The sequence below is a fragment of the Chlorocebus sabaeus genome, chromosome 1 (genome assembly GCF_047675955.1).
Source record: "Chlorocebus sabaeus isolate Y175 chromosome 1, mChlSab1.0.hap1, whole genome shotgun sequence".
Taxonomy (NCBI): domain Eukaryota; kingdom Metazoa; phylum Chordata; class Mammalia; order Primates; family Cercopithecidae; genus Chlorocebus; species Chlorocebus sabaeus.
In genome coordinates, this window is record NC_132904.1 from 33,746,399 (window position 1) to 33,760,203 (window position 13,805).

The window sequence follows — 13,805 nt, forward strand, 5'->3', positions numbered from 1 at the left end:
TGTGTGTAGAAATTTTATTTAAGAAGTTATTATGAATTAGAATGATACCTTTTCATCCAGCCTAACGTGGCACTACATGAGAGATTTGCTTTTTTACAACTTTGGTAAAATGTAGGGACAACATTTATAGATTTAAGCAGACTACCAACAAATGTGATACTAGTAAGCTCCCAAAAAGGTTATAGATTATATAAGACTACATGGTTTCAGAAGAATTTTCTAGGAAAAGATATGCCAGAACAGAATTGAAGCTTGATAAAATTTGACAAATGCTGTTAAACTTGTATTTCTTTCAGAATTATTTCTTTTTTTCTTAACAAAGGTATAATTTCTCTTCTTTAGCCGTCTACCAAAAAGATCTTTTAAGTTTCCTAAACAGCCATATATTAAATTTAAAACATTTTCAGATGGCTTTATGATTAATTTTTAGGGTAGTAACATTCTGACACTTTATTCACATTTTTATTTATTCAAAGATATCTTTAATATCTGATTACATGCCAGGCCTTGTGATCAGCTCTGGGGATATACATGGTCTCTGCCCTCACACAGTTGCCAGCTTGACGGACATCTTTTCTGTTGTATTAGTTTTGAGAGAAGATGCCGTAAGTTCAGAAAGTCAAAACTGAAATCAAGATAATTCATCATCAAGGAAACACCGTATTTCAATTAAAAGACAAAATTCTGAATTTTACAGGTTTGTATGGTTAGCATCAGTCTATTAATTACCAATTGCAGATGTCGTATACTTTGAAAAATTATCATTTGCATTTTATTTATCTTGAAGAAATATACTCACAATAATTTATGAAACAGGGGAGATGGCTTGTAAGCAATGAAGCTGCATTGAGTTATAGCCCTTACACGTTAAAATGATCTAAATTTTATCACAACCCAACACATTTCAATCAAAGCATTACAGCAATCACTCTTTTTTTATTATTTTGAAAAGAGTATACTTCTAAGCTTGGGATTGACAGCTTTAAAGACTAGCAATATTGTTTTTGTTATTTCTTCATTCAGGGTTTGAAATAGGAGCTTTCTCAGTACCTCAGGAGAATTTGTTATAGTGTAAAACTGATGATTATTTTAACACAGTTGTATAAAAACATTATGATTGTATCAATATGTATTAAGTTACTGAGATTGTGTCAAATTATAATTAGTGAGACTAAAATGTTGACTCCATTTTCAGTCTTCCACTTACACAAAATAACTTGCGTTATAATTTTCTGATCTAATTGAAATGTTGAGCTTAAGTCAGACGTTCTGGGTTCTGGTTCCTATTTGTATAATAACTAGCGCTGTGATTTTGACCAGCTCACTTCATCTCTCTGCATCTCATTTTATTCATGTATAAAATGAGGACTCGACTGGGATAGCCCCTCACTTCCACTCAAATTCTCACAGTCTGTGTTTTTTCTTGGATAATCACTATTATCATAAACTATCATTTTAGTTCTGGATGGCAAGTCAAAATTTAAAAAGCTTCTCTTTTCCTTTATTAATTATAAAATAGAAAGATTCTTAGAAAGATAACTTCCCCCAATACCTTCATCACCCCACCCGATGCTGAAATTGTTTTGAGCAACAATTACATCGTCACAGCCTTAGAATGGGATCCTTAGCTTTGGGGTCAGTTATACCTTGAAAGATATTTTGTTTAATATTAAACACTTTTACATAATTATTAGAACTCTTCTTATTTTTCACATCTCTGCCCGCTCTGCTCCATTCTCACTTCATTTTCCTTTACTAGTGTTATGCTCCTCTTCTCTTCCCAAATTTGACATCTGAGACTTACCCTTGACTACTCTCTCTAACCTCCACCTCATTTATTCAATCATCAAATCATTTCTCCTTTATAGTATTTTTGTACAGAAAAAACAAACTGTTTTCTCTACTTCATATACTTCACTTTTGATATTAGATGGGTTATTTTTTTTTTCCACATCAAGCAATTCTTCAGTTCTCGGTGGACACCTGCTATGTGTCCTACAATTCAATTCAGTTCTGCCACTATCTACCAGGAGTTAGCATTAGATCCCAAAAGTTGAGGGCTCAGTCCCACAAGACTGCCTCCATTTAAAAGACCAATCACAAGTCCCAGGTTGTCACCTGTACTCCTGACCCACCAGCTATATGTTGGGATTCTCATGACCCCCTTGTTGGGTTTGATAATCTGCTAGAATGGCTCACAGAACTCAGAGAAACATTTACTTACATTTACCAGTTTATTATGAAGGATATAATAAAGGATACAGATGAACAGTCAGATGAAGAGGTACATAGGGCAAGGTCTGGAAGTGTCCTGAGGACAGGAGCTTCTGTTCCTGTGGAGTTGGGATGCACCACCCTCCTGGCACATGGATATGTTCACAAACCTAGAAGCTCTCCAAATCCTATATTTTGTTGATTTTTATGGAGACATGATTGATTATTAACTCATTCTCCAGCTGCTCCTCTTTCCTCCCAAGAGAAGACACAGGGACACTAAAAGTTCTAGCATTTGAATCATGACTTGGTCTTTCTGTGACCAGCCCTCATCCAGGAGCCTTCCAAGAATCCCCTCATTAGAACAAAAGATGCTGCTATCACTCAAGGAATGTCAAGGGAGTTAGAAGCTCTGTGTCCAGAACCCAGCACAGAGACAACATATTTCTTACTGTTTCTAAGTTTAAACATTTGATTTTTCATCTCCTCACTGCCCTCATATTCTAGTACATGTTCTCCAAAGTTTGGCTTATAAACCACACACATCCAAATCCCCAGAATTTTATAATTGGAATAACTTGAAACACCTGTTAATGTAGGTTTGATGGGGGCAGGTGCGTCCAGACCTTCAGAATCGAAACTCTGAGGCTAGGATTCTAGAGACCTACACTGTTATACCCATTTCAACATGCCTATGAATTCTTCATATTCTTTTATACAGACTGGATGTAGGATAAAGACTAATGTGTACTGAACTACTTTTGGACGGCTGCCTTTACATACTCTGCTCAGATCACATAGCACCTTGCTTTAGAATAGAATAGAGCATTACCTGGCACCTCTTATACTCAACCTTTGATGTTTCTGTCAAAACTCAAAGGCAGTAGGAAAAGTCTTGTTTAACATCTGTTACACTTAATTTAATTCATTTTTGTTCTATCTTTGTAAGATTTCTAAATATTAATGAACACATGATTAGTTAATTTAGGCATAATTAGCTTCATCACATTTTATTTTTTTCTTACTCAGACTTAGCTGAGAAAATACAATATTCCCTGACAAAATTCTCTAGCTGTTTCAGAATTAGGCACCTGAGGTTCCTAATTTTCCATGGTATCTTTTTTCTTACTATCCTCTTAATCTTTATACTTAATTAAGTTGCTTTCTTTGTCTCATAGAGGATCTTTTTTTTTCTAGGCAGAACTTTCCATAATATTATGATTGATTGTATTTGTTCTCTAAAACTTTCGATCACTGTTGCTACTGGTAACACACACATGCACACACATGCCCAACTTAGGGTACCAGAGCATTGTAAGAGAGAAATTGGTTGTCTTAGGGAAGGCTTTAGTTGCTGATGTAAAAGTGATGGTGACAGAATCTTTGGTAGCATGTGGGCAGTCCTCCTGCCAGGCTATCTGGAAAATGATCATTTTATTTAAAACCTACAAGTGTTTCTGTGGAGAAAAGATGTCAATCTCTAAATTACATTTTCATTACAGACGTAGTGGAGATGAATCTCAGAAGTGGGTGTTTGGAACTGATGGTTGCATTTATTCAAAGGTAAGGACTTTGTAAGCCACAACTTTTATGCCCAAGTTTTTCTATTCCCAGATTCTTATAAAATGTACTGTCTATTGTTCAGAGCAAGAAATGCTTTTTCTGCATATATGACTTAACTCTGTACCTAGAAATTTAGAATTTAACTTAACTCCATAATTTCCTTTAACTTTTTTTTTTTTAATTTTAAAACACACATTTTCTAAAGTCAAAAATAATTTTTCCTAATTCATTGCTATAATATGACCCAGCATTTTAGGGCATCAGTTTTCTTCTACATTGAAATGAAGAATTTGGTACTACCATTGAACATGTCTAGACAGCCCAGCAATTCCCCTACTAGTCCTATGCCAACAAATGATCATATGCTTACATATATTAAGGAAACAATATTTAATAAAATGTTAATAGCAATACTAATTCTAGTAGCTTCAGAATTGTGATTACTCAAATGGATGCCAGCAGTAGAAGGGATAAATAAATTGTATTATACACTGTGTATTCATTGGAATACTATATGGCAGGGTTGGCAAATGTTTTTCTGAAGAGCCAGACACTGAATATTTTGGGGTTTATGGGCCATATAATCTCTATCTCAACTTCTCCACCTTGCCTTTTTAGTGCAAAGCAATCACAGAAAATATGTTAATGAATGGATGTGTCTGCATTTCAATAAAACTTTATTTACAGAAACAGATCAAGGTCTGTTTCTCATTTCTAAGATTTCATCAGAATGGCCTTTAATATCTATATTTCTACTAACATTCTCATTCCCAACCACTTGATTAATCTCTAAGAAGCTTTAGAGTTTCCCAAGGTGGCAGATGAGAGGCTTCTCCAGCATTCCTCACCCACTTGGAAGAAGCAAAACAGTGTGTAGAGATTCACACTGTGAAGTTTTATCCAAGAAGGAAAGCAGCTCAACAGACAAGCAAAAGAAAACTTAGATGCTGGGAAAGAGAAGGTGGTTAGGCAGCCTGCTTGGTGAGGTCTAGCTGAAAATGGCGAGTGAATCCCCAATATGGGAGAGGGAGAGTGAGTGTCTCTATGATCTACCCTCTCCCTGGGGAGCCATGTAATTCAGGCAGTGCAGGCCACAGAAGAGCACCTTGAGCCTCCCAAGCCCTGGATTTCACACTGGGACACTGTGTGAGAAAGAATGACGCTGGAAAGTTTATCACCCGCTTTCCTAGACATGGACACAAATAAGAGGATCTGAAAAGCAATAGAGAAATCTGAACACAAATCCAGGATTGATGAGAAATGTATCAAGGACATATATATCTCCAAACAAACAGCAGTTGGGCGTGGTGACTCATACCTGTAATTCTAGCCCTTTGGGAGGCCAAGGCAGGATTGCTTGAGCCCAGGAGTTTGAGGCCAGCATGGCAAGATCCCATCTCTAAAAATTTTACAATTAGCCAGTCCTGGTGGTGCATGCCTGTGATCCCAGCTACTCAGGAGGCTGAGGTGGGAGAATTGCTTGAACCCAGGAGGTCAAGGCTGCAGTGAGCTGTGTTCAGGCCATTGCACTCCAGACTGGGTAACAAAGTGAGATCTTGCCTCAAAATATAAAAATTAAATTAAATAAACAAACAGAACATCTGGAAATAAAATTTTCATTGAAAGAATTACAAAATACATTTGAGAGCTTCAACAATAGACTAGATCAAGCAGAAGAAAGAATCTCGGAACTTAAACACAGGTCTTTGGAATTAATCCAGTCAAACAAAAAAAAAGAAAAAAGAAAAAAAAGAATAAAAAAGAATGAATGAGGCCGGGTGCCGTGGCTTATGCCTGTACTCCCAGCACTTTGGGAGGCTGAGGCAGGTGGATCACCTGAGGTCGGGAGTTTGAGACCAGCCTGACCAACATGGAGAAACCCTATCTCTACTAAAAATACAAAATTAGCCAGATGTGGTGGCACATGCCTGTAATCCCAGCTACTGGGGAGGCTGAGGCAGAAGAATCACTTGAACCCGGGAGGTGGAGATTGTGGTGAGTCAATATCGTGCCATTGCACTCCAGCCTGGGCAACAAAAGTGAAACTCTGTCTCAAAAAAAAAAAAAAAAAAAAAAAAAAAAAAAAAAAAAAAAAAATGAATGGGCTAGGCATGGTGGTTCACACCTGTAATCCAAGAGTCCCCGACAGGGGACTAATGTCTAGAATTTACAAGGAACTCAGCAGCAACATAAGCTAAAACAGATAACTCCATTAAAAAGTGGGCAAAGGACATGATAGACATTTTTCAAAAGAAGACATACAAACGGCCAACAAGGGTGTAAAAAATGCTTAACATCACTAATCATCAGAAAAATGCAAAATTAAAATCAAAACAAGATACATGTTACACTAGTTAGAATGGCTGTTATGAAAAAGACAAAAATAACAGATATTAACTGGGATGCAAAGAAAAGGGATCACTCTTGGTGGAAATGCAAATTATTATAGCGCAACCTCTATGGGAAGCAGTATGGAGATATCTCAAAGAACTTAAGATAGAACTATTGTTTCATCCAACAATCCCACTACTGGATATCTACCCAAAGGAAGAGAAATCATCATATCAAAAAGACACATGCACTCATATGTTTATCACAGTACTATTCACAATAGCAAAGATATGGAATCAACCCAAGGTTCTATCGGTGAACAAATAGATAAAGAAAATGTGATATATATACACAGTAGAATACCATTCAGCTGTTAAAAAGAATGAAATAATATATTTTGCTGCAACATGGATACAACTGACAGAGACCATTAAGTGATACAACTCAGAAAAAGAAAGACAAAAGCCATATGTTCTCACTTATAGGTGGTAGCTAAATAATGTGTACACATGGACATAGAGTGTAGAATGATAGATATTGGAGACTCAGAAGGGTTGGAGGATGGATAATGAGAAATTACTTAATGGATGCAATGTATATAATTCAAGTGATGGATGCACTAAAAGCCCAGACTTCACCACTATGCAGTATAGCCATGTAACAAAATTGCACTTGTGCTCCTTAAATGTATACAAATAATAATAATAATAATAATAATAATAACAAAGATTTAGGCTCTGTCTACAGCTCTTCACTTCAGAGTTGTCACCTGAATCACCTTTTATGATCCATTTATGGTAATATAGGCTTTGTCAATCCTGCTCTTTCAAAGTCTCACAGCCTCTGTTCATTACCTAGTTCCAAAGCTGCTTCCACATTTTTAAGTATTTGTTATAACAACACCCTACTTCTGGGTATCAGTTTGTCTCATTTGTGCTACTGTAACAAAATGCCACAGACTGGGTAATTTATAAACAATATAAATTTATTTCTCACACTTCTGAAGACTGGGGAGTCCAAGACCAAAATGCCAATAAATTTGGTGTCTGGTGAGGGCTGCTGTCTGCCTTGTTGCTACTTCTTCTGGAGGGGACAAGTGCCGTATTCTTCCATGGTAGAAGGGACAGAAAGGATTGAACAAACTCCTTTGAACCCTTCTACAAAGGCCCTAATTCTATCCATGAGAGCTCTGCCATATGACTCAATCACTTCGTAAAGGCCCTACCTCTTAATACTATCATATTGGCAATTAAGTTTCAACATATGAATTTTGGGGGACACATTCAGACCACAGCAAATGACTTTTGTGTGGACTGTCACCAGCTAAGCACTACCCTATGGACAGCTTCCCGTAACTCCAAAGTCAGTTTACAATGAATCCTACTGGTGCCACCTCTCAGTGACTTCTTTGACATCCAGTGAGACATGGCTGTGCCCTCTCTGATGTGAACTGGATCTCAGTCGTGAGTCAGGCATCTTTCTGTACCTTCCATTTCCTCTATACCTGCCATTCTTATATTCTCTAGTGTTCCCTTTAACTATTACTAGCCACTCCAATCCCCTGTTACTAATGGTTTATGTTCAACTTTCCCTCTTTGAGTACTATGTAGTTTGTATCTCCTTACTGGACCCTGACTGATAAGCATGGTAATTTTATTTCTCTACTGTTCTAGAATTACATCACAACTTGCATCATTTTAGAAATTTAGAGTTTTATACAATTTAAATGTAAAAGTGTATTATAATAACATTTCCTTCCCTGAATAGTTATTTGTTGGTACACCAGCTAAAATTTCAACCCATTTATTAACCCAACCCAAACTATTTACCTCTATTTCTGTTCATAGAAGGGAATTTGACACATCAATGAAATGTCAAAGCTTTTTAAGGATTATCTTTACTAACTTTGCTCAAGATTTCACTCCAACTTTCCTCTTACTCATCCCTCATACCATTTATAATCTTTACCATATTCCTGAGCCAGAGTGCGGCTCTAGGTAGATGAAGAAGGAGTCTTATACTTCTTGGTAAAAATTAAAAGTAGAATTTTTAGACAATACCAAAATCTCTCTCCAGCTGTTTTGCTTGTGCCTGCACATAATTATGAAACATACATGAACACGGTTGACTCATATTACCCAAGAACATAATTCCATCCTATCCAAATCTCGCTCTTTCCATCAACACACATAGAAGAGCAGAATCAAGTTTTAAGTGTACTTTCTTATTTTCTTTCCCCAAAGTTAGGTGCCTACATATCCTCTGCTGCTCAGCTACTCTTTTTACCTTTCTTTTTCTCTCATTTTACAATTTTTAAATTGTTCCCAATAATACTATTGCTGATTATCAAATGATGCATACTTTTATGCTTCAAACACAAATTATTTTCAAGAAGGTTTTGTTTCTAAAACTTAATTCCCAAACACAATCACTGATGTTTTTACAATAGCTACTCTAAATTCCCAAAGCAAAACTATTTATTAATGAGGCATTTCATTCTTTTAGAGGTTTAGAAATTTTGATTAGCTCTAAATTTAGTCATATTCAAAACTATTTCCTCAGTTAAGGATAAAATGGAGTATAATTTGATAATTATTTGCAGCTGGATCATAAATGGAGCTCATGTTATTTATTTTATAAAAAGGCAGAATTACTGCTTTAGGATATTAATAACTAATCTTGGCTCCAACACTTATTAGCTGTGTGGCCTTAGACAAGTCATTTAACCTTTTTAAGCTTCGAATTCTTCTGGAAAATGGAACTATTAATACTAGCATTTTAAGTATTTGGCACAGATCCTGGCCTTTAACAGCAAATTGATAATTTGTAGCTAATAATGATAATAATAATGAACAAGCTTAAATATATTTATTCCTTTTTGTTGTATTGTTTTTACTTGGATAAGTCTTTTGTGTTGTTTGTTTTTAAAGTTAACTATTCCTCTATTCCTTTACAAAAGGTTAGTAAAACTATATCACCTCCTTTATACAATTCATAGTTTCAGCTAAATTAAAGATTTAAACATGGAACCATAAAATAGAAGAAAACGTGGATTAAACATCTAACCCAGTGTAGTAGTGAGTAGACATCTTCATAAGCACATCTTCTTAAGTATGCAAACAAAGGGAGAATCCATAGAGGGAAAAACTAATTACTTGAATACATAAAAATTTAAAAACTCCTAAATCTAAAATAATTAAGCAAAAATAAATAAGAGAATATGAAAAGTGGGGAAAATCTTTGCAACATGAACATCAGAGAATGAGATAATACTCAATATATAATAAACCTGATACAGGCATAGAAAACAATATATACTTCAATGCAAAAATGGGCAAAGGACTTTAAAAGGAAATACATGACAGGAGAAAAATTATAAGAGCCAAACTAAATAAAAATTTCAGACTCACTAGATGTAAAATACCTGTAAAACAATGAGATGATATTTTCTTTCATTTAACATTAGGAAGATATAAAACTAGGAATATCCAATGTTGATAAAGATACAAGAAAACTAACACTCATTGTATGTATCAGTTATCTATTGCTTTATTTTTTAATTGTGTAACAAATTACTTCAAAGCATAGTAACTTAAAACAGCAAATATTTATTATCTCATAGTTTTAGTAGGTCAGGAACCTGGAGTGACTTATCTGGGTAGTTCTAACTCAAAGTTACTTATGAGACTAACTCAGGTTGCAAACATCTGAGGCTTGACTAAGGCTGGAAGTTCTGCTTCTAAGCATTCTTAACTTTGCTGTAGCCCAGAGGCATTAGTTCCTTTGCCATGTGGGCCTGCACAACATGAGCTAGACAACCAAAAGAGTGAGAGAGAACAAAAGAACAAAATGGAAGCTGAAGTGCCCCTTATAACCTCATCTCGGAAGTGGCATCCACCACTTCTGCCAAATTATTTGGATCACATAGTGGAAGAGGAAATGCCCAAAAGGTAGGACCATGATGTGGCTGAATACTCTGCTAGCCATTACAGAAGCAAAGACCACAAGTGTAACAACAACAAAAGTACAGTAATGGGCTTTGCTTCCTGTAGTTGACAGTATGGGAGGGGACTACACAAAGGTATGAATACAAGGAAGCAGGGAACTTTGGGGACCATCAAAGAGGGTGGCACAATATTTCTGCAGGTCAGTTTGACAACATTTATCAAAATCCCTACAAAAATGCATATTCCTTATGACTCAGAAATTTCACTTATAGCAACTTACCCCAAGAAATTAATCAATAGTATACACCAAAATATATCTTTAAGGACGTCCACCATAGTACTATTTAGAATGGTGAATATTGAAAACAGGTTAATAAATCAACAGTGAGATTGTAGGAATATATTGTGGCATGTCTTTATTATGAATACCAAATGTTGGCATAACAAATAATGGAGAATAATTTATGATGATGAAGAAAAATCGTAATGTTGTTAATTGAGAAAAATTGGGTAAGAAAACAATATTTTATTTGTTTATTTATATTGTACTAAATAAATATGTATAGAGACAAAACTGGAAGTTTATATGTGAAATGGGTGGTGGAAGGATGGATAATTATTTTCTTCAGTTTTTTACTACATTTTCTAAGCTTTCTGTAAAAAGCATGTATAATAATAAGAAAAAAGAGACCCCCTTCAAAAATATGTGTGATCATTGTATTGACCAAGAGTAGGCAGAGTATCTGGAGTTTAAAATTGCAGGTGAAATTCTGCAGACTTGCCTGCCATACTTCCCTTGAAGACATAAGCACTTCTGTGGAGCCCCAAATTTAGGTGAAACATAGCCTTTCCAACAGACATGAAGGGAACACCTTGGGAGTGATGGAGACGATCCCCCAGCCCTATTATGGTGGAAAAAAAAATCTCATAAATGGATGGGGTTCTGTTTAGCAACCAGAGAGTTACAGTTGCATCCTGAGAGTGAATTTGGTAAATGTGAAATTCCGATCATGTTCTTACTCAATCTTCAGTGGGAAAACTTCTCTGTTATGGAAGTTGAACTTACCCAAGGTCTCAAAGCCAGTAAATAGCATAGCTGGAATTTAAAACCAGGATAGGACTGTAGGTTGTGAATTAGTATGTACTATTTGAAGTTGTTGAAATGGGAATTATGTGATTAGAGATGCGTTTTGTTAAAATTTATCTTCTGGTGTAAAAAATGAGTTAGAATGTGAAGAATGCATTATCAGCCAAAGAGCTGACAGACTTAGAAAATAAGGGCTTTAAGATATTAGAGGTCAGTTTAGGGTGATGCACTGGTGAAGTTGAAAGGAGGAAAAGTTGAAAGATTAGGTTGTTGACTTCCTAGAAGAAAAATCTGAGTTTCAGATTTTGGAGGAAGGAGTTGTCTGTACTGGTGGTCTGATGACTGAACCTGTGGATGCCTTGTTGGAGGTCAGGATCACCTGGTCTTAGAGTAGGTAACACTGAATAACTGTGATATTAAAGTATTAGAGTAGATATTACCTGGGGAAGGAAGGGTTTAGGATGACTCCAAAGGGGAAGTTCCAGGAAAATTTGTAAATGTCTCCAAATGCATGATGGGAGGATGAATAATAGCTCTGGTCACTTTGTGTTATTTATGTATGTCTGCCACCTTTGCCAAACTTTCTGCTCCAGGAAGCAAAGCCCATTACTGCATTTTTGTCATTGTTGTACTTTTGGTCTCTGCTTCTGCAGTGTCTAGCAGAATGTTCAGCCACATCATGGCCCTACCTTTTGGACACTTCCTCTTCCATTTCACTGGATATATTATATGTTGAAGTTTCCCATATTCCAGGTACATCATCTTTCTAGTATTAGGGGAATGTACCTCAGAAATGAACTTACATAAAATGTCTTTACTTCTATTAGAGGATGAAACAAACATAAGATGAAGCTACCATAATAATATAAGGGATTTACAATTGCCAGAATTTGAGCCATACTGCTGTTACTTATAGTCTTGAAATGTGTCTACTGTTTGTTTTGCTTTTTATAAGTTGATTCTTTTAATATTCTGATACTATGGAACATATGTGGTATTGTTTTCTCTCATATTGAAAACATAGTGGTCTTTGGGCTGAATTTGGGCTTTGATGTTTTTAGCAGAACCAATATGAAACAATCTACTTCTCCATTACCCATCACATTATTTTCAGTTGAATTGTCTTAAATGTACTTAAGACAATAAGAACTGACTTAAGAAAACAAAAAGTAGCATAATGCAATAAAGATGAATAAGATTAAAGGTACAATGTAAATCCTAATTTTTTTGGATTAAACTTCTTTTTGCTAATGTTTTGGATTAGCTTAATGATTCAAAAATCTCTTTCCAAAATTATCTGAATAGTATGTGCAATAATATAACTATTTTCAATTCTTTTTTAAGTATTAATTTTTATAAAAATAATATGTGATAAAAATTAATATTAGAAAAAATACATTAATGAGAAGTAAAGTCTCCTCTTCTCAAACTTTATTCCCATTTCCCAGAGTTATTCACTAACAGCATGCTTTTTGTATATTCCCCAAAATTATTACACATATATTTGCATGTATAAAATGGTTCTCATTTAAATAATAAAAGGGATACATGTTAGTTTTGAAAAACATCTCCAATAATTCAGAACTGAGTAAAATGATAAGCAAAAGTAGCTCTTGAACTATTCCTCCAATATTATTGTTGACAGTGTATCATTCTTGATTAGAGACACATACCCACCCCCAGACAAAACTATACATATTACTTTGTGATATACTTTTTCCCACTTGATAAGATATGTATTATGGCCATCTTTTTATACTGACATCCACATCTATGCTGTCTTTTAAAATTTTCCTGGTGATGTACATTTAGTTAAATATTAGCAATGCTGCAATGGACATCTTTGTAATGTGTATATATTTGTTAAGTCAAAGGGAATACACATTTAAATTTTTACACATTTAATGCTTATGGTGATAGATATTCCAATTATACTGATTTGATCATTACACATTATAAACAGGTATCAAAATATCACATGTGCCCCCAAAATACGTACAACTAATATATGTCAGGACATAAAAAGAAAAATAATTGCATTGTTAATACACTCATTGATTAATTCAACAAAGATTTGGTTTATTATGCTTTTAATTTGCATTAAAAAATCTCTTCTTGACATTTTCTGGATCCCTTTTCTCTCCTTTTTCTTTGCTTGTTTAAAGCTATACTTTATATACTGTTTTAATTGAAAAATTTCTTACATTAAAATAGATTTCTTGAAAATTCACCTATTTAAAGTTTAGGTGTTTAATGTTTTTCAGTATATTCACAGAGTTGTGCATCTGTCACCACAATCTAATTTTAAAATGTTTTTGTTCTCCCTAAAATACATCTTGGACTTCACATCTATTCCTCTACCTCTGTCTGCCCCCCTCCCCATCCTTTATAGGTTTGCCCATTGTGGGCATTTCATATAAATGGACTCATATAATATATGGCCTACTGTGTTTGATTTTTTTCACTTAGCATAATGTTTTCTGAATTAATTCACATTGTAGCATGCTTTAGTAGTTCATTTCTTTTTGTTGCCAAATAATATTCCATTGTATAGAAACATCATACTTTTAATACATGTATCAGTTAATGGCATTTTATTTGTTTCCACTATTTTGGCTACTTTGAATAATGCTGCTATGAACATTGGTATGGAAGTTTTTGTG

General features: G+C 34.9%; 1 protein-coding gene across 3 annotated transcripts in view; it reads left to right on the plus strand.

Annotated features, from left to right (window-relative positions):
- DCDC1 (doublecortin domain containing 1) overlaps positions 1-13,805 on the plus strand; it is a 505,142-nt gene that overhangs the window by 279,994 nt on the left and 211,343 nt on the right. For all 3 annotated transcript variants that reach the window (XR_012093393.1, XM_008002854.3, XM_073017517.1), the window contains exon 19: positions 3,717-3,777. Coding sequence is in view for 2 of the 3 variants with exons in the window: in XM_008002854.3 (XP_008001045.3) it covers positions 3,717-3,777 (61 nt within the window). In the remaining variant the exon portion in view is untranslated. The remainder of the gene's footprint in view (positions 1-3,716; positions 3,778-13,805) is intronic.